The 21,626-nt window shown below is 44.4% G+C and overlaps 1 protein-coding gene across 6 annotated transcripts; it reads left to right on the top strand.

Annotated features, from left to right (window-relative positions):
- Positions 1-1,853: 1,853 nt before the first annotated feature.
- Positions 1,854-21,240, top strand: ldb1b (LIM-domain binding 1b). Of its 6 annotated transcripts, none has more exons than XM_041933187.1 (11): positions 8,749-8,922; positions 14,895-14,997; positions 16,031-16,075; positions 16,363-16,444; positions 16,533-16,635; positions 16,724-16,896; positions 17,466-17,588; positions 17,697-17,780; positions 18,983-19,106; positions 19,194-19,342; positions 20,243-21,240. In XM_041933187.1, the coding sequence occupies exons 1-11, from the start codon at positions 8,889-8,891 to the stop codon at positions 20,471-20,473; spliced, it is 1,251 nt and encodes a 416-aa protein (XP_041789121.1). In that variant the 5' UTR covers positions 8,749-8,888; the 3' UTR covers positions 20,474-21,240. The 6 variants fall into 6 exon arrangements, with proteins under 6 accessions (XP_041789120.1, XP_041789118.1, XP_041789119.1 ...); XM_041933188.1 differs by having other exon boundaries at positions 8,752-8,922; positions 16,369-16,444; XM_041933186.1 differs by lacking the exon at positions 8,749-8,922 and adding an exon at positions 1,854-2,072 and having other exon boundaries at positions 18,983-19,342.
- Positions 21,241-21,626: the final 386 nt, after the last annotated feature.

The raw sequence follows: 21,626 nt of genomic DNA on the forward strand, positions 1-21,626 counted from the left end.
TGAACCTCACAAATTAACAAATTATATGCTGTTTGTTTAATCTGTTAAAAAACAAAAACAAAGTTGAAACACAACATTGTGTGGTTGTACCATTTTTTAGCCAGGTGCAGTAACTTCCTGGATCTTCCTAGGCTAAGCTAATTGTGCGTTGGTGGTAGCTTCATGTTTACATGACATTGGTGTAAATTATCTTACAAATTTTCTCATCAAGACAGCAAATAAGAGTATTCCCCAAAAGGCTGAACTATTCCCTCAGTCATCTCTTGACTCCTCAGATTTATCCTGCTATCTCTTTCAGTTTGGGAACAACTAGTTTAACTGAGTCTCGCAATAATTACTGACTTCCCTACAAAGCAGCTGCTTCCTTGTGAAGACTTAAATCTTTTTAAAAAGTTCGTATCTTTTCTTTAAGGAGCTGAGCACTGTAGCTTGTAGCAAATGTTACTCAAACAGGTGTAAATAGTGCCTTTGTGAGGGGCCGTTTCTCAGAAGTGGATTAATACACATTTGGTGTTACAGTAAGTAATACAGTAATGCAGCAGCTGGTCGATGTGTGTGGGATGGACTCAAGATGAACTACAGTGGTGCAACGGCGTGTTTTTGTTTGTTTAGAACAATAATGTAGTTCTGAAGTTCAGAGGAATTTTAAGAAAAATACATAATCTCACCAGGCTTCCTTTAAGCAATCAGGTGTCATCTTGTATATAACCTGGGCCTTACAATTCTTTCTCTCTCTCTTATACACACACACACACACACACACAAACACTCACTCGTGCATGCAAACTTGTGCATCTAACAGGGAAAGACAAATGACATAGTGATGGAAGAAAGATTAGAGCATGATGGAGACAGTGGGAGGGAAAGGTAGAACGGAAGAAAGGGTAATAAGGAGAGAGCGAGACAGCGAGGGAGGAGGGAGGGAGATGGGGAGGAGGGAGGAGGGCAGCGGAGATAAATGGCCGAGTAGACGGGAAGATGAGTGAAGCGAGGGAGCAACACTGTGTGGCATACTGCAGACAGAAAGGCTAACGGAGCGAGAGAGTGAATGAGCGAGAAAGGGAGACGACAGAGAGCGAGAGAATGGAGGCGAGTCGGTCGCCCCCTCCTCTCTCTTCCTGTCTTTTCCTCCCCCTTTTCCCTCTCCCCTCTGCCCTCCCTGCCATGTAGCAGACTTACGCTGGATGGTAACAAGCCACTCAGACGGCTGCAGCACACACACACACACACTCACATATTTCCTGAAGATCATTTAAACCTTCACGTGTGCACTTCTGTACATGTGTTAATGTGTGTGTGTGTGTGTGTGTGTGTGTGCCATTGTAGCAGCAGCGGTGAAAAACAGCGTCTCCATATTTAAAGGGGAAAAAAGGACCCACATCACATGGTTGTTATTCTCTCAAATCTGCCTCTCAGGTCACTTTGACAGTCCACTCTCTCTCTCTGCCTTCCCCGCTCAAGCACACACACATGCACTCTCTCTCTCTCTCTCTCTCTCTCTCTCTCGAGCACTCAGCCTCTCATTCCCTCCCTTTCTCTTTCTCTCTTTCTCCCTCTCTCCTCCCACCTGAGCTGTAATTTGCAGGGCTGATGAGGGTGAGGGCAGAGCAGAGGCAGGAACAGAATTCTTTTCACTCTATAACACACAGAGACACACACACACACGCGCGCGGTGTGATTCACAGTGTACAGCTACAACTGAGAGAATCCGATCCTTTGTGTGTGTGCTCTTTTTTTAACCTTTTCTTCCACTCTTTCTCTCTTTTCCTCCCTCGTCGTCACTCTCTCCTCCCTCCCTCTCTCCCTCCCTCCCTCCCTTTGCTCCCTGGTGGTGTGTGTGTCTGTGTGTGTCTATCTGTGTGTGTGTTTGTGTCTGTGTGTGTGTGTGTGTGTGTGTGTGTGAACCGTGGGGATAACAGACGCTCATGTGAGCAGCCTCAGTGGCGGCAGCAGTGACTGGTGAGAAAGAGGAGAGAGGAAGAGAGCAGGGATAACAGAAGCACCACCATCATTCTGATCGGATTCACACCAGACATGTGAGAAGATGTCCGTGGGCGGCTGCGCGTGTCCCGGTAAGTAGCTGCCGTGGTGATGGTTGCCGTTAACGACAGCCCCGCTGCTGCTGCTGCTGCTGCTGCTGCTGTCAGCCGCTGACTTTTTCTGGTCGTTGTTGTTGTTGTTGTTGTTGTTGTATTTTGGTTGGTGAGTGCAGCCGCTGCCGTGGCGTGACTGGGGCAGACAGAGGCAGGGAGAGAGGTGCCCCGGGGCCCTGGGGCTCTGTTTGCAAAGGCTCATGGGAGGTCGCCCTCTGCGATGGCTGAGGATGGAGAGCAAAGAACATACTAGAATAGATGGATCAACATGTAGTCTGTTTGATTTCAGTCTGACAACAAAGTGCTTTTTATTGTTTAGCTTGGCGATTCAGGGAAAAAGATCTTTGCCATGGCACCAGCAGTGCTACTTCTTCTTCTTCTCTTCCTCCGCCGGTTTTGTTTCTGTTCTTGCTGCTGCTGATGTCTGACTGATGGCCCGGTTTAACGACAGAGTTCTTTTAAGGTCGGCACAGATGTTACACTCACTTATCCACCGTGGAAGTCTCGTGCCAAACTGACCGGTCTCTCGCGCAGAGTTAGCAGAGAAGAAGAAGAGGGATCGAAGTGTGACATTTAAAGGGCAAAGGTCACTGGCTCGGATCAAAGGCTTGCATGATTGATCCTGCACCTCTTGCCACACAGGAGTTATTAATGAGTGTTTGATGTTTCACAGCTCACACGGGGGCATGTCATTTAGGATGCATAAAGAGCGGCGTGATGAGGGTGATACAGCCAGACACTTGTCGTTCAGTTGTTGTCACTGATGCTGATGAACTCCTACTCTTACTGTTGTATGATGGCCTTGTTGGGGAGTTTCATTTTACCCACAAGTCCTTTCTTCTTGAGTTCACGGAAGGAGGTCAGTGAGTGCATACCTGAGGGGCAGAGATGTACTGATCTTGTCTCACATGTTACAATCACTAGCATCACCAATTGTGCATCACATCTACTTCCCCTTGTGCCTCTGTCTTGTCTTAACCCACCACTGGTTTTTCTTGGTATCAAACAGACAATATGACAACAAAACAACTCCACAAACACTATTTTACTTTGAAATTGGATAAAGTTGAGTGACAGCCACCGGGCTGCTGGGAGCTGAGTCGCCGAGAGCGACCTGCAGGGAGTAATATCCGTCATGCCAGACCACCATATTGAGAGGTGTGCGACTTGTGTCACTGCCGAGGAACTCCCCGCAGTGCCCAAACTGTTGTGTTTGGGTGCTGAGCGCCTGACAGCAAACAGATCATTCTTCTCATCTTATTTGCTTTAATCAGACAGAGGAGAAAAGAAAAAGAGGAATCAAGGTCTGGAAATAAAACCTGCGCCGCTGAGCCTCGGGCAATATATTAAGTGTTACAGAGATTTATGTTGCACTCCTCATAGGATGTGCAGGACATGAAATATAATCCTACATCTGAAAATGTATTCATAGTCATGATAGATGTACTCAGAATGTACTGTCATAGCATATGCAGCAGCAGGAGAGGAGGAAGTAAGTGTGAGAGAGTTGCTGTGTGTGTGTGTGTGTGTGTGTGTGTGTGTGAGTGCGGGGTGCTGTATCACCCTGACGTGGCCTCCTCTCTCTCCTGCCTACCAGGCCACAGTGGAAGCTGTGGTCAGCCCTCAAACAGCCGGGATGTGGATAGAGAAATTTAGCCAACCACGCATCCAGGATCAGATTACACTGGTGCCAGTCTCGACTTTAATCATTAGAAAGATGGAAACACTAACTGGTCCCATGTTTTCGCAGTTTGGAAACTCTTCAGCTGACAGATTTTTATGTCCAAGGCGGAAAGTTTGGGAGGAGCAAATTAAGAGACAATGCCAACTCATCCCGCTCCTCCACGATTGCGGCGTGTGACGGATGTCAGCGGATGATGGAATGACACGCGATCGAAGCAGAAGGATCCAGATATGTGGGAGAAAGAGAGAGATATTGGCACTGTGATCGAAGCAGACAGATTTGGTATCAGCAAGGACAAACCCCTCTAGACACACCAGATGACAATTTGTCTTGAACACACAATGGCACAGAGAAATGTGGTGTACTAGTGTTAAATTTGATGGCATGCACGCAGGAGTTGGTGTGTGCGTGAGTGCGCGTGTGTTTTCAATCTCTGCGCAGCGCCCCGTGCTATGAAGGCAAACGCTGCCACCTCAGCCGTTAAACAAGCCTGCACAGCAGAGGCGGGAGCGTTTGTTTAGAACCGGGCCTTAGCTATCTTGCGGTCAGATTGCATACTTAATCAACGTGGTCATGGAAATTTCCAAAAAGACGCTATGACCGCACTCTTGTGCGCTCCACTTTTGCTCTCGCATTGTTCTCACTGGTGTTCCCCTTTCTTTTCGCCTCGGTTTCTCTGCTTTGTGGAGTCTCCCTTTTTCTGATTTTCTCCAGCTTTCTCAGAGCGCAGCCTTCATTAGCTGGCTTCGTTTTTCAAAACTTGAACTCGAAAAAGGATGACACAAGTCATGTTTAAACTTTACCAAAGAGCAAGTGAAATGTGAGAAACGCCACAGTCGTTCATTTATATTTCATCATGCAAACCTGGAGGCCTGAGACAACGTGTGCCTGCTGTACGACATGACGCAGCTAAAAGCCAATGTAAACACTGCCTCCAAATATGGGACAATCACCTCCATTCATTAAAGCATGTCAACTTCAAATGAACCCACAGTAATGCTGGTTAATTTGCACACTGATGCCAAGTTATCTCCCTCCACTTTCAGTCTGCATTAAACCACTTCGAGAGATGCTGTTCAGTGTAATTACAACAGAAATTAATATAACATGATATTACAGAAGAAACTACAGAATCGGTCTGTCGTCGTTCCCCCTTCTCTTTCTCTCTTTCTCTCCTGTTTACATTCCAGAGCCGTGTTGAACACTGAAGGATCCTCCCCCTTCTTGTGTGGCCTCAAAGTTTGCGCGTGAGTGTGTGTGTGGATGTACACACGCGCAGCATGTGCCCCAACATGTGGATGACATAAACAGTGGAGCAGAGTGTGTGTGGATGTGCTGTACATTCACGAAAAGCAGCGAGGACACAGTGCGCTGTCTGCAGCTTACAGACTCTGCACTGACCTGCCCAGACCTTACATCACACCCCCTCCTCACCGCCCTGCTCCCTCACCTCTGTCGTATCGCCCCCCTCATCCCGCACTGTTTCACTATGCACTGTGTATATACCTTCATCCTTCCTTCCCCATGTCCCCCCGCCCCTCGCTCCCTCTTTCCTTTTGACTCCTGTGATTGCTAGCGTATGTTGCCTGGCTGGCTGGCTGGCTAGATGAGGGGTGGGGGGGGGGGGGGTGAGGGTTAAGGAGGGAGGAGAGGGAGAAAGGGAGAGAGAGAGCGAGAGAGAGGAGAGAAGGGGGAAGGGACTGTGCCCTCTCATGCAGAGAGTCACATGGTGTCCCTGATTGGAGGAAAATGAGTAAAGACTGCAGCCTGGCTGAAATGGCAACAGACAAAAACGCACAAAGGCTGAGCTGTTTAGAAACGGGTTGCACAACAAGAGAGCCTGAAGAGGAGGAGGGTGTGACGGAGGAGAAGAGAGAGGGAGTGAGCCGATTAAGGGAGAGGAAGAGCAGGAGGAGCAGGGAGGGTGGCGAGAAAGAGAGAAAACAGGAGAGAAGGGGGGGGGGCAGAGAGCAGAAGAGCCAAGAACAGAGAGGCAAGTGGGAGATGAGCACTGTAGGAGTGCAGGAGGACCGGGTGGGTGGGAGGGAGAGAGGGTGAGACAGAGTGAGAGAGAGATCAGACTGTGTTTCTATGTTTTCTGCAAGGCTGAGCGCTGACGTGATTGGCTGGGGGGGGGGACCTGACTCTGAGATCAGAGACAGACAAAATGGCTCCCAGAGAACAGAGAACGCAGCATCAGGGCACTGTCATCTCCCCTCACACAGCTGTCAGCTGACACCAGCCGCCGCCACACACACATCTGACACTAACACACACACACACACACTTAAAGGCTGGGCCACCTGCAAAATGTCAGTGTGAGGGGGGAAAAAATCATAGGATGGTGCCTTATAAATCCTGATCTTTAAGTTGCTATAGCTTGTCTACATGTCATGTTTACGGGAACACTTTTTATACAACACAGATGATATATATTAATGACAAACTGGCTCACCACAGAGCTTTTTTTGTATTTAATCCCTTCACCCATTGGCCTGTATACGAACATGTGATGTCCTCTCCGCTGAAGTTCCCTTGTTTCGGTGTGTCTGTGTTCGCCTGCCAGAGAAAATCCTGAGTAGGGAATTCACCCAGTGAGTGAGAGGATACTGTAGGGCAGCATAAAAACAAACACACCTGCTCCCTGCGGCCACAAGAGGGCGCTGCTATCAAAGGACAGCCTCTGATTGTAGGTCAGTCAGAATTTCTGCCCCCGAACTGACGCATGGTGTCCTGACTGTAAATCAAGTGGAAACTGATTGCCTGGTGCAGCATCATTTGCATAGCAGCAACACAACAATGTGAAAATTGTTCATTACAGGCAAAAGTCCTTCATCTAAACTAGTAAAAAATGTGCAAGTATACGAAGTAACAGCACTCATAACTCAAAATGACCCCGATGAGTGTTTTCTTATATATTATTAACCAAGGGTGTGCAATAAGGAGAAACTCACTGCCATTATCATCGTTACATAGTACATTTTCTACAAAATCTGCAATATTTCTTTCAGTTAAGAAACACTTATGTATTGAATAATCACATGGAAATGTGATCAGAGAATTTAATAAATGACAAAACTTATAAATACTGATTTATATGAATGAATTTTTTTTTAAAAATCAAACGTTGCCATAAATTTCATACTGTGAGTATTTAAGCTTAACTTTTAATTGTAATGGATGTTTTGATAAGCAATTACAAAACAAGTCAAACAAGCTGGGACAACAGGTCTTGTTGTGATAATTAAAGCTTGCAGACTGAGGTTACCTGTAGACATCAGGTGGGTTAAGAAGCTATGGGGATCCTGTAGTCTTGATCACTTTGAAATGTTTCATTAAAAAATTCTGTAAAGTTTACTGCACATAAACAAAAACAGAGTTGGGGAGATTTAAGGCACTTCATTTAAGCTGCTAAATAAACTGAATGACAACTGCAATTATGAACATCTAATGCTAAAAACGCAATTATTGATGAATGATCAGAGGAAAGTTTTAATCAGGTAAAAACCTCTAACAGTAACAGACATGACACTGTCTGGACATACTGCCCCACAAAGGCAGACAGCAGTACGTACAGTACAGAAACAAGATGGTAATAAAAGAAAGGGGGAAATCTGGTCAAATGTTAACAAAAATGGATTTCTTATTTGAAAATGTATCAAAATAACTGATTACTTGAATTACAAAACCGGGCTACTTGTTACATAAAAAAGTAATCTGAATACTCTGACCCCCAACACTGGCACTTTAGCAGGTCTAGTTTAGCTGTTTTTAATGGTCATGACTGGATTTAGCTTCTTCCACATTTATGTGGGATAATTAACATTCATCAAAACTGATACAGGCATACACTGAATACAGGAAACAGCTAATGCTGCTTGGCTCTCTCGCTTTAACTGTTTGGTTTTAACATGGTCTCTTTGAAATCCTACATTTCTATGGCATACAATGATTTACATGTTAAAACAAATGTCATCAAGTCAGATGTGGTCTCGACTATTTTCACTAAGCGCGTAGTTACTGCAGTTTGGCTTGGTAGGACGGTACAGGCTGCTCTGCCTGATACGTCGTCATATTGCCTAATGTGCATTTCCATTTTAGTCATATATGTTTTGTTTTTCATCAGTACTGTAGCTGTCAGATCCATGACGTATAAAAGTACAATGCTGCCTGTGAAATGTACTGCAGTACAAGTCTAAAGTAGCACAAAATGGAAGTGCTCAAGTACCACAGCAGAGAGTAAGTGTGGGTGATTCTGACTCACAGACTTCTCCCTCTGAAGCGGGCCAATGTTCTCTGTTAGTGCTCATTCCTCCAAAAAGTGGCAGCTTGTCCTTTGGATCTTTTATCAGAGCTGAATCAGACAGATAGATCTCTGTCCCTCCATCTGATCCAGTGAGAGTTTAAAGAGCTGAGCTGCCAAACGTATCAAATCTGGCAGACAGTGACCACTGCAAAAGCTCCATTTAGCTCTGTATGAGGGAGTGGGACTATCTGTGCTATTGATGTGCTTACAGCACAGTATGTCTGACTTTATTATTAAGGAGTGGTAAAATGCCACGAACCAGCAGATTTGGCGACACTTGAGGGAAGAATGCAATCTATGAAAACAGGAGCGGTTTTGTTTTTATTCCTGTTTGGGAGGAAAATACAGAAAAAACAGCAATTAACTGACGGGACTCTCATTACAAGTTACCTCTCATCTTTAAGATAGAGGATCATTTCAGTCAGGGCTGTTAATACACTCAAGCCAACACAAGGCTGTCCCCAGATCAGTGTTAAGACTGTGCTGAAGGGAGGGCGACTGGGACGGTTGTTATCAGAACGCTGGCAGATGTGTGCGCCGCTCAGTTTCCTGTTGACTAGTGAGTGGAAGTGGCAGGCTGCACACATTTGCACATACACAAGGCGACGTGTGCATGAGAGCACACACACACACACACACACACACACACACACACTGTAGGCATCCTTCTCCCCCCTCCTCGTGCCCCTGAGCCTGGCAGTCTGGACATGGGAGATATCAGAGAGAGGGAGAGGCATGAAAACATAGACCAAGTCTTTGAGTTAGATCAGTATGTAGCTGTGAAAGTGCATCCGTGGGTGACAGAATGGCGATGTCAGAACAGCTAGAAACTGAAGGAGGTAAGTCTCTCTTCCTGACCTTTTCCTTGTTGTCGTTCTTACAGCTGATTCAGCAACAAACCCCCCCTACCCACCCCACCCCGAGGTCAAGCAAATCAAAACAGCTGAAAAAGGTGTTTTTCCCAGTGTATCTCTTGGTTTGTTGGTGTTCAGAGAGATGCGGTGCAAGTCTGGCTCGCTTCCCCTCTTTTCTGTGACTTTGACAAAGGTGAATTAAACAAGTTGCACTTGTAGGTTTAAGTGTAAGCTTAGTGAAAACATCACACCGCGCACTTTAGGGAGTTTATTCAGCCACCGCACGCTCCAGCTTTAATCACTTATTGTACATGGATTTATGGCTTTAGGTGTGAATGTGTGACTGCAAGTTGGAAAATGAGGCCAGCTGGTGAAGTGAAGGTTAGGCGGCAACGTGTGTGTGCGTGCGTGTGTGTGCGCCTCGCCGGTTGGGGTGCTGGCTGAAGATAAGGCCTGCCCTATGCCTGAGAGCGAAAGAGACGGTGTGTGTAAGCCCTTCAAGCCTTATCCTGACACACCTCCCACCCCCACCTCCTCTCCATCACCACACACACACTCACACACACACACTGTGGGGATTAACCCCGTCATGTACCATTTCAATGGGCGAGCTTTGGAGACACACACACATACACACACAGGATTAACCCTTGTGTGTCCATTTCCATGGATGATTCTTCGCCTCGCTCCGGTTGTGACAGCACTGACTGCTCGTGTTGCCATGGCTACAGGGGCCAGCGAATGTAAGATAGGCAAATCCACATAAGTCACCCACAACAGATACTCTAAGCTACTACTGACTACACCTCCCCCTGGTACTAGACACTCAAAGATGCCGCCAAAAGACTGACAGGAGCCTCGTGAGCTGTGAAGTGTTCAAGTCACAAGCTTACCATGGTCAAACTAATATACATAAACTCAGCCCAAGCATGCTTGTTGCTGGTCGGGTGAGAGACGGGCCTCAGAGCGGCTTATCCTCTCTACGTGTCTGGGTCTGGGAGACACTGCACTTCGCCATCCTCAAGATCTGTCCCAGCATGGGAGTGTGCAAAGTGTTTTTATTCTGAAAAAAAAAAAAAGAGTTATGGAGGAGTTATGTTTTAAGATTTCACATCCAGCCACAGAAGATCTGTAAATATGTTAGAGAAAAGTGACACCTTCTGTTATGAGAAAGCAGGAGAGAACAGGTGAAGCGTCACAGGTAGAAAAATAAACACACAATGGTAGATCATCATACCTGGCTTCACTGTCTCAAAAATGTCAGAATATCGGAGACAATGGACAAAATGGTTTGATCATGAGGCCCACAATAGAAGAGCTGAGAGGGGTATTTGTCTGGACAGTTTTTTAACGAATAGACTAAATGATTAAATTCACGACAGATTAAATCAGTGGTCATCCTATTTATCGTATTTACTTTAATACTGCTAATCTATTTACTTGAATTATTTTTGCCTTCATTCTGGTAATACGTTTACATTTTCAGTATGTTCCTTTTCACAAAACTATGAGTGCAACTTTTGTTTTGTTTCTTTATAATAGCAAAATACATAAATATTGTAAGCAATGTCAGAAATAGGAAATTTTATGTGCACCTTTGCAATAAATGAAATTCAAAAATTCCAATATATCATGCCCCAAATATCCAAATCCATCAGCTGCAGCGCCTTGTGGAACTGATCCTTGAGATGCACCCTGGAATGAAACGGATTCTACACATGAATCTGCTCATTTGAAAAAGTTGTTCCTCCCCACAATCACTGTGGAGCACACGTTTCTGAATCAAACATATGTATACACCCCTCATCTGTGGGTCCCCTTAAAACTGTGCCTCTTGAAAATAATTCTGCTTGAACCAAACTAATGCTGAATTGTGGCATAATAATATTACCTATCAGTGCTGGTGTTCAGATGCACAGCAGCCTCTGTGAAAGGCTGTTAACTGTTTCCACAGAGCGGCTCCCAAGAGCAGCTTAATTTGCAAATAAATCATTTATGAAACATTGTGTTTTCACTCCACGTGTACAAGAGTAGTGAATAAATCACAGCCGTATTCATGCTGGTGGCTGCAGTGTCCTTAAATAATCGAGCCGGGAGAAAAAAACTTCAGTGTCTGAAAGAAAAACAATTTTTAACCTTGATAAGAGATCACCTGTCCCAGTCATTTCTTCCTTTAGGGATGAATAATGTATCTCAAATTGGCAAATATTATGACAACCACTTGCATAAACATATGAAAAACTACTGACCTAATACTGCTTGTTCTTTTTATATCCCAACTTTGGCCATATGGGTGAGTCCTCGCTGGCTGTGATCTGAATATCTGATTATAATTTGAGGCGATTTAAGCAGATTTAGAGGCCTATGAGATTCTCCTGTTGGCTTAGTGCTTTGTGTGTGTGTGTGTGTGTGTGTGTGTGTGTGTGTGTGTGTGGAGAGAGACAGAGAGAGAGATTCCCAGTGGTAATGGATTTACTGGCCTACCTTGGAGACAGTTCAGTGTGCAAACTCAAAGACACAATTAATTGTAAACAGGCCAAGTCTGTTATTGTTACATGGAAGCTAATTTGGAAGATCTTAATCTACTTTTGACTGATGAGGCTGCTGCATCTGCTGTTTATGCATCACACTGCATGGACCTGCAGTGTATGATAATGCATATGACCAGGGTCTTGGCTGTCACTGTCTCAGTTAGTTGTTTGTGGCAAGCTGATATGCACTAATTAGGCAAACATGAAAATTGCTTTGCAGTCAGCATGATCTTTATTTCCACACACACACACACACACACACACACACACACTTCCACTTCCACTTGGCTGCATTAGGCCAATTCTCATCTGTGTCAGTTATAAGGAAGGGATGGGATGCAGGGAGGAGGAAGGAAGAAAAAAAATGCTTACCAGACAACCTTTATGTGCAGTTGTGCATTAGTGGGGGGAGGAGGAGTAGAGGGGGGAGAGGGCGGCTGGCGGTGCTGGGCAGAGGAGAGAGGAGCAAATGCATTGCGGAGGGAGAGGAGGAGGAGGAGGAGGGCCTACAGCTATTGTTCATGTCCTCCCGTGAACAAAGGGCTCATCTGGGTCCGTATGTAAACCCACAGCAGGCTTCAGCCCACTGACAAGGCCTCATGCGGGACAAAACATAACCGACCGACTCCCGCAATTTAGGCCGTATTCCCTTCCAGTCTCGCGGTTTGAGGAGATTTTTTCATTGATCCTATTCAGAGGGACGTATTGTGTTGGTACGTTGCGTCCAGCCAACCGCCGTCCAGCGGGCCTATCCGTTTTTACGCACGGAGCGTACACACGGTCTATCATCACGGATCTGTAAACATCAATTTTCTGATTGGACTTCTTTGCAGGTAAAGGGTCGCTTTTCGGAAACACACACTTTACCTGAAATACCTGTCTGTTGTGGTGATTAAGTGTGGTTTACGAGCTCCCGCGGTTGTAATTTCGCGTGTTATTTCGGTGATTTCTCGTTGAAAAGGGATTTAACGCTAAGGCGTTAGCAATACGGCTAACCCTAGCTAACAGGCTACTAACTGTTTTCTGGCTTGCTAGCGTTAGCTTGCCCTGCAGGCCTACGAGGCAGTGTTGTATACAGTCAACGTTTTGGTGGTTAAAGATGTCGAGGTTATTGGTCGTGTTTAGTCTGTATTTACATGGCTGTGTCACTGGTTGATCTCAGTGCTTGGTGGCGTTATGTAGCGAAGTTCACTCGCGTCCTGCAATCACCTGTGTGTAACATTTTAGCCTAGCTAACAGCTAAGTGTTAGCATTATGCGCTTGCTGCCTTTCTAATTGCCTTTGTAACCGGACAACTCCATGTCATATGTGCTTTGACTGTTGATGTTATGAGCTACACAGAGGCTGAGAAAGGTCTATTAGGTGTGACTTTATTAAAAAAAAATAACAACGCAGGTTCATGTCGTTTTTTTGTAGGGAAAGTTAGTTAAAGTAGGTTAATGGTTCAATAAAACCTAGCCTTCGTCAATATTCCGTTTGGATGGGCTACTTGTCCCCCCTTAGCAATAATGGTGGCAGTCTGGAGTGGCAGGAATCCAAAACCACTACAGGTCATTCTTATTTAGAGGGAACTTGGTATGTTAACGCTGCACTGATTTTTGTGTCCGGAGTTCACGTGAAGTCAAATGTTCACGGTGTGTTTGACATCTATGGCCCCCAACATCCGAGATGAGACTCGCTCTGAAGGTTGGCGTCCTATCACTCAGTCAGGAAGATATGAGCATGTATGGTGTGTATATGTTTATAGTGTACTGTAAGAGAGAGGAACACGATTCCCAGTGGAGGAAGTGGAGTCCAGCTGATGTGATTGTGACTGCCTGTCATTAACCGCTAACAGGAGAGGAGAGGAGCTAATGGAGCTCTCAACAACTAATGGACACATAACCATTGATTATTTATTTATTTATCAATCCCATTTGTTTTCCTCTGCTGGTGCATCCAGCCCATAGCATATCAGTGCTGGCTTGTACTGTAAACAACTTGATTTTGCACGAAGTGAAGGCATGGTTTCAAATGGATGGAGGCTGTATGGCTTTTTTGTCAGCGTGTAGAAGATGCAAGTCTTGTTTTGAAGATCTGTGCTTCTCCTCATGGAGACCTTCTCTTGTTAATTTATTATTTATTTACTATTCTGTAATAGCTATGATGAGGCCATGGGGCTACCCTGATCGAACATGAAGAACCTGGAATAGAAACCACAAGGGATGTAACTCCTCTCCTTGGAGAAATGTTGCCAGTATTTAAGAGAAAATTGATATGAAATGGATGTGAACATAGATGAGTGGTTTTAGGAGCACCAGTCTAATGTGTGTCACTGTGACCCCTAAGGTCAGTGTTGGGCTGGATTGTCTATCCTTTGATATATGCATGTTTGTGTCACTGTATAGTCTTCAGGCTAAATACAGCAAGATACCTTTGAAAGTGAGTCCATGATGTGCGAAAACACCTGTTGTTGTTGTTGTTGTTATTGTGTGTTTTTTTTGTTTGTCTTTTTACATCATGTTACATAGGAGAGGCTGTTTTTCTTTGAATTGTCTTACCATATTCTAGAAATGTATTTTTAACATGTTCTCAGATCACATTTTGTTCACAGGACATCCCATTAATACAATTAAAGCTTATTTCTCTGTGTGTCTAGATACACGTATCTCTCATACGTACTCACGCAGCCTCAGATAGACATTTTAATATGCAGAGACAAGACAGAGACATTAATGAGGTGGGGCTTCACCATGGTGACGGCAGGGGTCGTGACCTGGAGGCCGTCACGCCTGGATGGCCTTTATAGGAGAGCTGGGCAATTAGAGTTGAACAAGGATTGGAGCTGTGTGTGTGACGGAGAGATTCATCAATCTTTATTTTTGTTAAGCGGGTGTGAATTTAGTCCATATTGGTCTATTTGGTATTTAGGTGGAGGGCAGTTTCTGTAGCGGGAGCGCATTGTGTACAGGCTGCCTGCGTTGTTTTGGGTCTTTATGAAACAAGATTGGTGTATTGGGGATGACCTGTGAGTGAGTGCAGCCAACTGAAACTGGGCCATGCTGGCCAGTTCAGGCTGCATGTGCCTTCACCCTCACATGATACAGTCATTCTCAGTAAACATTAAATGAATAATAACATTAGCAGTACCACATTTATCCTTGATGGTGTGGCAACCTCAGGTACCATCTTCTATGGTTTCTCATTCATTTGCTTTCTTTGTGGTTTATAATTTATGTATTTGTTACACCAGGACCGACATGGATTAATAATTACAACATTTGCTACCTAATGTGACGTATTGATCATGTTTTGTCTGGTTTCACTGATCAAGATTTTCTTTTGCCATTGCCTGGATGCACTAGTATCACACATTTTAACTCCAGGACCTGTGATATAAGATTGAGCTAACATTGATTTACTTTATTTTTCTCACCTCTTTTCCAGGCTGTTCCTCCAAGTCATTCAAGCTGTACTCCCCCAAGGAGCCCCCTAACGGTAGCACTTTTCCCCCTTTCCACCCCGGCACCATGCTCGACAGAGACGTGGGGTGAGTTTTATGTCTGTGTTTTCTGTGTGTTTTGGAGTCTGCTCTGGGTGAGGACATCTTTGAACATCTTCTACAGGTGTTGAATGGCATACCATGTTTATATAGCTTTGTAAATCCAGGCTGAATGTCACGAGTTTGGTTATTGATTCATCTTGGCACATGATAGTCTGACCAATCAGCAAACTGTAATAGTAGTTTAGATGATAATGAGAACAAGAAGCACTGTATTGTCAGTTTTTTGTTGAGAGTGATATATCTTGAATAGTTAGTCCAAGATCTCAATTTCTCCCGTCAAACATACCAAGAAACTGGTTTGAGTGGATATTTGATGAAATTTGATATTTGCAGAACAGCAGCCTTTTTTTTTTTACCAGTTAGAATTCTGAGGTCACATCCAGGCACAGAGTTATATTTGTCCAGTCAGGTGAACTAACTGGACACTCATACTCACCTCTAACAGCATAACATGAAATCCCAGAATCAGGCGCTAAATATGAAACACTTCACTTACATGAAGTGAAGTGTAACATACAGTATACACACATGCTAGTAGAGCACTTTTTTGAAACTGATTCTAGGAACATCCCGGGGTACAGGAAGGTTTATAGGTGTTATTTTAGCAATCTTCTGTCTTTTGGCGACAGTTTATTCCAATTATTGCCTGCCACCATTAACACCACTCATTATCCTGGCAAAAGCCTGTTGAGTCACGATGACTAAAGTGAAAATTGTAGACCAGCTGTATGAGGTTAATGCGAAATGCTACAATTGATTTGACATGACTTGTGTGGTTCATTAAGGTTAGGGAGTATACCTCTGCAGGATTGTGTGGTGTGCTTCATAGCTTGTCTTTTTGCAGAGAGCAAATCGGCTACAGTTGGTGTGTGTGTGTGTATGTTGTTATTTACTGTCTCCTTGTGTCATCCAATTTGTGCAACGTTTGGCTTGCATCCCAGGGTTGTAAAGACAGAGAGGGAGGGCATATTAGCACTATAGCTGAATGTAATCATCTCTCTGTCTCTTGTTTCTCCAGTCCCACCCCAATGTATCCTCCCACATACCTGGAGCCAGGAATAGGGTAAGGCTGCATTATTTCCCATTATCTCTAGCTGGTGTGAAAACCGCACTAATAACACAAGTAAAGATAAGATCGTGAAAGGTTGTGCTCTTATCTCACTCTTAATAGAGATTTTGCATTTTAGTCTGTGACGAGGCTAAACTTGATAGAAAAACAGCTTTAAAAGTATGGAAGCTGTGAGAGCAGAAAGTTTTTTTACTTATACTTATAGTTTTCATAATACCACAAGCTAGCTGTTCTCTACCTCCGTCCTGCTTTTGCTTTCCTCCATCTGTCTTTCTTTGATGGACCAGGAGGCACACACCATATGGCAACCAGACAGACTACAGAATATTTGAACTCAACAAACGGCTACAGAACTGGACAGAGGTTTGCAGGCATTTACATTGACACACACTCAACAACAATCCAGTAATTGTGTTGGCAACTGATTTTTTTTCCCTTGTACGTCCTGTAGGAGTGCGATAACCTGTGGTGGGATGCATTCACTACAGAGTTCTTTGAGGATGATGCCATGTTGACCATTACTTTCTGTCTGGAGGATGGACCCAAACGCTACAGTAAGAAACAAAGTCACCCCATTTAACCTAAGGACTGCATACTGTAACATTTCTCCCCGTCTGACGTGTGTTCACTCCTCCTCTGAAGCAATTGGCCGGACGTTGATTCCAAGGTACTTCCGGAGTATATTTGAGGGCGGTGCCACTGAGCTCTACTATGTGCTGAAACACCCCAAGGAGTCCTTCCACAACAACTTTGTCTCCCTCGACTGTGATCAGTGCACCATGGTCACCCAGAATGGAAAGCCCATGTTCACACAGGTGAATGTTTGCGTCTAGTTATGATCACTTCCAACCCTTGTTTTAAAATAGGCATGGCTTCTTGTTATTTATTGATAAAGAAAACAACTTAGTACAACACAGATGTTATTGAATGAAAAACTCTTTCAAATTGGTAAGAAATTTTAACTATTTTGCCGACTGCTAAACAGAAGCACTGCACACAGACAACTCCTCATAGCTGCAAAGTCAGGGTGATGAAAAGTTCAAGCTTTCACAGAAACAATGCAATCATTTGATGCGATTTGTGCGCAAAAAAGATGGTTTAAGTTCACTGTATATAGATATTGGCTCTTCCTCCAGATGGTTACGTACCTCCTCAAAGAGTCATTGTGGAGTAAGGCTCAAGTCTAAATGCCTTTCAAAGGTGGGTGCAAGTCACTTCATGGCTGAGAAGTCTTTCTTCAGCAACGTGATCACCGTGACTTACTAGCCCAGTCATAAACATGTAATGTTTGCTTTTACATCTGTGGCCGGAGATGTAGCTTGTAGCCATCTCTGCATAGAGTTCAACATCTGTACACTGACGTCAGTCCTCTGAACTGCTGCAGGTGTGTGTAGAAGGGCGCTTGTACCTGGAGTTCATGTTTGACGACATGATGCGGATAAAGACGTGGCACTTCAGCATCAGACAACACCGTGAACTTATCCCCCGCAGTATACTGGCCATGCACGTGAGTGTATACAGAGGCAGTATGAATGGCTAGATATAGTTCACTGATGTATATAATGATATGTGTGCAAGTGTCATCGTTGTAATCTGTTTCCTGTTGATGTCTCAGGCCCAGGACCCACAGATGCTGGACCAGTTGTCCAAAAACATAACAAGATGTGGCCTGTCGAACTCCACCCTTAACTACCTCCGAGTGAGTGGTTCATACACATTTTTCCTCTTGAATGACGCTGCTCTTAATTATTGTTCTCTTCATTGTGTCTTGATAATAGGCCAGAAACAGTTTGGTTGGAGCGTTTAAGAAACTTTCAAAGTTGATTTTGATGAAGCAGTTTGATATGACTATTTACTTACTGTGTTTAAATTAATTTTAGACTCACCAGTGTAGAGGTTAGCCACAGCATAGGTTTTGATAGTGATGACAATCACAACAGATGACAATTACACAACGTATATGTCACTATTTAAAAAGATATGCTATTCGTTGTGATGATTATCAATGTTTCAGGTCTGTGTTTTTGTTTTAATAATGTTGCCATGGATTGTCTTATTGATGCTTCAAGGCAGTTCATTTTGGACTTTTTGTTGATATTAAAGGGCAATGCTTTGATGATTGGGCCCCTGTGTTCCATGTATCTTTTGTTCTACAAACACATAGAAGGCTAGTCAGGTTGAACTGGAGCTGCAGGCCCAGGGTTCTTGTTTACTAGAAGCCAGTTCATAGGAGTTGGTGCAAAGTCAACAACCTGGCAAATGTGGTACATGTGGTTTTTTGAATTGGGGTCACTGCTACAAAATATGATAACATTCCTCAGTACTACTACAAATTCACCAAGCAATATTGCAGTCCAACACTTGTTGCATCTCAAGTCCCACCAGGCTTGTTGTTTTTGAAGTCAGGCACTAGCTTTGAAGCTGGGTGGCCGGAGGCAGCTGCTGTAAATCTGATTCTGCAATTTGGCTTACACAGTTTGCATATGAAACAAAAATACGTTGAAATGTTGTGTGAGCTTGTAGCGGAGTAGTACTAGCAGTAGTAGCAGTCCAAAAATGCTGTCTGTCTGCATGTGGAGTTCTACACAGTTCAAACGCAGTCAACAGCACCGCCTCAAGCCCATGGGGGATTGATAGGAACATAAACTGCTTGCCTCTGCAGTAGAGATGGAGATGATGTGATGAGGCTGCTCTGTGAGAAACACTTGAGTGGTGTTTATTTGTTTGCTTCCTGTATTTTGTAATCAGGTTATCTGATCTGAGCATTTCAAGCCTACAGATGAAGTCATTTGCAGCGAACCCCAGCTGATAATCATGGTGCTCAATCAATTGGAGCATCTCTAATGATCTTTAGCAATGTGTAATCTCTAACCTGCTGCCTCTCTTTGTTCCCTCCTCCAGCTGTGTGTGATTCTGGAGCCCATGCAGGAGCTGATGTCCAGACACAAGACATACAGTCTCAGCCCCAGAGACTGCCTCAAGACCTGCCTCTTCCAGAAATGGCAGAGGATGGTGGCACCACCAGGTAGGCAAACAACATGCACACACAGCCACGTGAACAACAACACAGCAAATGTATCTGTAACTCTTTCCCTTCATCCCCTCTCTGCAGCTGAGCCATCAAGACAGGCCCCAAACAAACGACGGAAGCGTAAGATGTCAGGTGGCAGCACCATCAGCGGAGGAGGAGGAACTAACAACAACAACAACAACAAAAAGAAGAGCCCAGGCAGTGGTTTCCCTCTGTCCAGCCAAGTTCCAGTGAGTGCATCACTGCTATCTAGTGTCAGTACTCTGCTATTGCACCTCTAACAGAAACATCCCCATGATAAAGCCACTGAAAACAGAACACAGTGGCACAAGACAATGTACAACAAAACAAATCCAGTTGTCACATGATGCTCCGTTGAAATTGTGATCCACTCCAAGTGCAGTTCTTTACTAGAGACCATGTGACTGCATCAGATACAAGAGCAACTCTCTTGTATTTGATGTAACAATGTGTCCTGCTGTGGTGTGTACATAAAGTGCCTGTAACAAGTATTCCCCTCAGGGCTTTTTTTTTATTTAAGGTGAAAGCAAATCTCTACAGATACTAAGATATTACACACATTAAGTGCATAATAATTATGATTGAATCATTGCTTGTGCAGACAGTTATTGAAAGTCATATAAATTGAATGCATTTTAAGATAACCTGACTGTAATCAAAGTGTGACAAGTGATTTAGGGTTAAATAAACCTGATCAAGGAGGTCTAGCAGTAGGTTGGTCATTGCATCGTGAGGACAAAGGCACATTATAAACAAAAATTTGTGACAAACTCAACCAAAAGTGCTAATGAGGGAAATGTTACAAGAAGAGACGCTGAATACGTTGCCTGTTTAAAAAAAACGTACCTACAGCTGATCTGTGGTCTAATGAGACCTCATTGAGCTTTTTGGCTGTTGTATTAAATGCTATGTTTGGTGTAAGCCACATACTGTGCATCAGCAGCAACACTGCAACAAGGCTCATCAGCCCTCATGGAGGGGCTTGTGAAGTGAGCCATAAGGCATTTTCATACACACAACAAGCGATCAGTACACCCCCTCTTTGACACGACCTATTCCCCCCACTAAAGCAACATTAATTTTCCCGCATCTGTTTTGCATCTCTGCAGGATGTGATGGTGGTGGGAGAGCCCACACTGATGGGAGGGGAGTTCGGTGACGAAGACGAGCGTCTGATCACGCGGCTGGAGAACACACAGTTTGACGCGGCCAATGGCATAGATGACGAGGACAGCTTCAACAACTCTCCGGCACTGGGCTCCAACTCGCCCTGGAACAACAAGGCCCCCTCCAGCCAGGAGAGCAAGAGCGACAACCCCACCTCACAGGCCTCGCAGTAGAGCCCAGAGCCCCGCGACTTCAACACAGACCCCTCTCTGTCACTCCTCAAAGCCCCCGCCCCACCCCTACAGCCACGAGTGCAACAGCAACAGTCCATCGCCTGCTCGCCAACCCAGACATCACTGTAGAGCTCAGTCATCACACCCAGCTGGTCCGAGGGAGCTCAGTATGTCGCAGACAATGTCAGGAAGTTTTACAAGTTGTCATCATTGCTGTGACTTCCTCATATTTAGGCACTGTGTCCCATCTCTGTCTCGCCTTTCCTCATCTCACACTCAAAATGTCCCATCTGCTCTTGCTAATTTTCAGTTTGGACAGTAATCCGGGTAGACCTGACCAAGGAGGCGCAGGGATTTGTGCACACTAAACTATCCATACTGAAGTACACATGTAGGAAGTGACGGGGTGGAGGGGATGTTGGCAGCGGGGCTTCGACATGGTGGCGAGTTGCTTAGGGACCACTTGCCCACCCTATCTCGCAACATGGCTCTCAATTCTGGTCTGTGCTCTGTTGACGCACAGGTCACTCGTAATGTTTCTTAATAGTATATGTGTGTGTGCGTGTGTGAGCGTGTGTGAGGAGAGTAAAGAGGCAGTCTGAGCTTATTTGTGGCTTTGCTGAAGCAGACGGACCAGAATTTAGAGTCAGTCTGTAAAACCATTGAAATTCACACATGAGTAGGAGAGCTGAAATGTGGCACTAGGGAAACTACACATACAGACATACACACACACACACACACACACACACACACACACACACACAAACATAATGATTGAAGGATTTTGAGTCCCCTAGTGCCCGAGCCATCTCTGATTAGACTACAATGAATGCAGTCTTTCCAACAGAGAGCATTTACAACACACACGCACATACACACAGTTACACATTTTAAGAGTTTTTATACAGTATATATTTCCCTAGAATGTTTTTTAATTTGTATTAAACGCCTTCATTTCAATTGTTACTTTTTTATTTTCTACCAATACTGAAAAGCTACAGACCAAGGAGCAACACAGGACTTTTATCCCTCCCCCCTCTAAAATATATTGTTTTTATCTTTTATGTTGATAAAAGAGAAATAATTTAGTGTGGATGTTTTTATTTTGTCTTTTTGTTCCTTTTTTTTTGGAGATTTAAATTTTTGTGTA

Source organism: Chelmon rostratus, chromosome 3 (assembly GCF_017976325.1).
Source record: "Chelmon rostratus isolate fCheRos1 chromosome 3, fCheRos1.pri, whole genome shotgun sequence".
Lineage (NCBI taxonomy): Eukaryota > Metazoa > Chordata > Actinopteri > Chaetodontiformes > Chaetodontidae > Chelmon > Chelmon rostratus.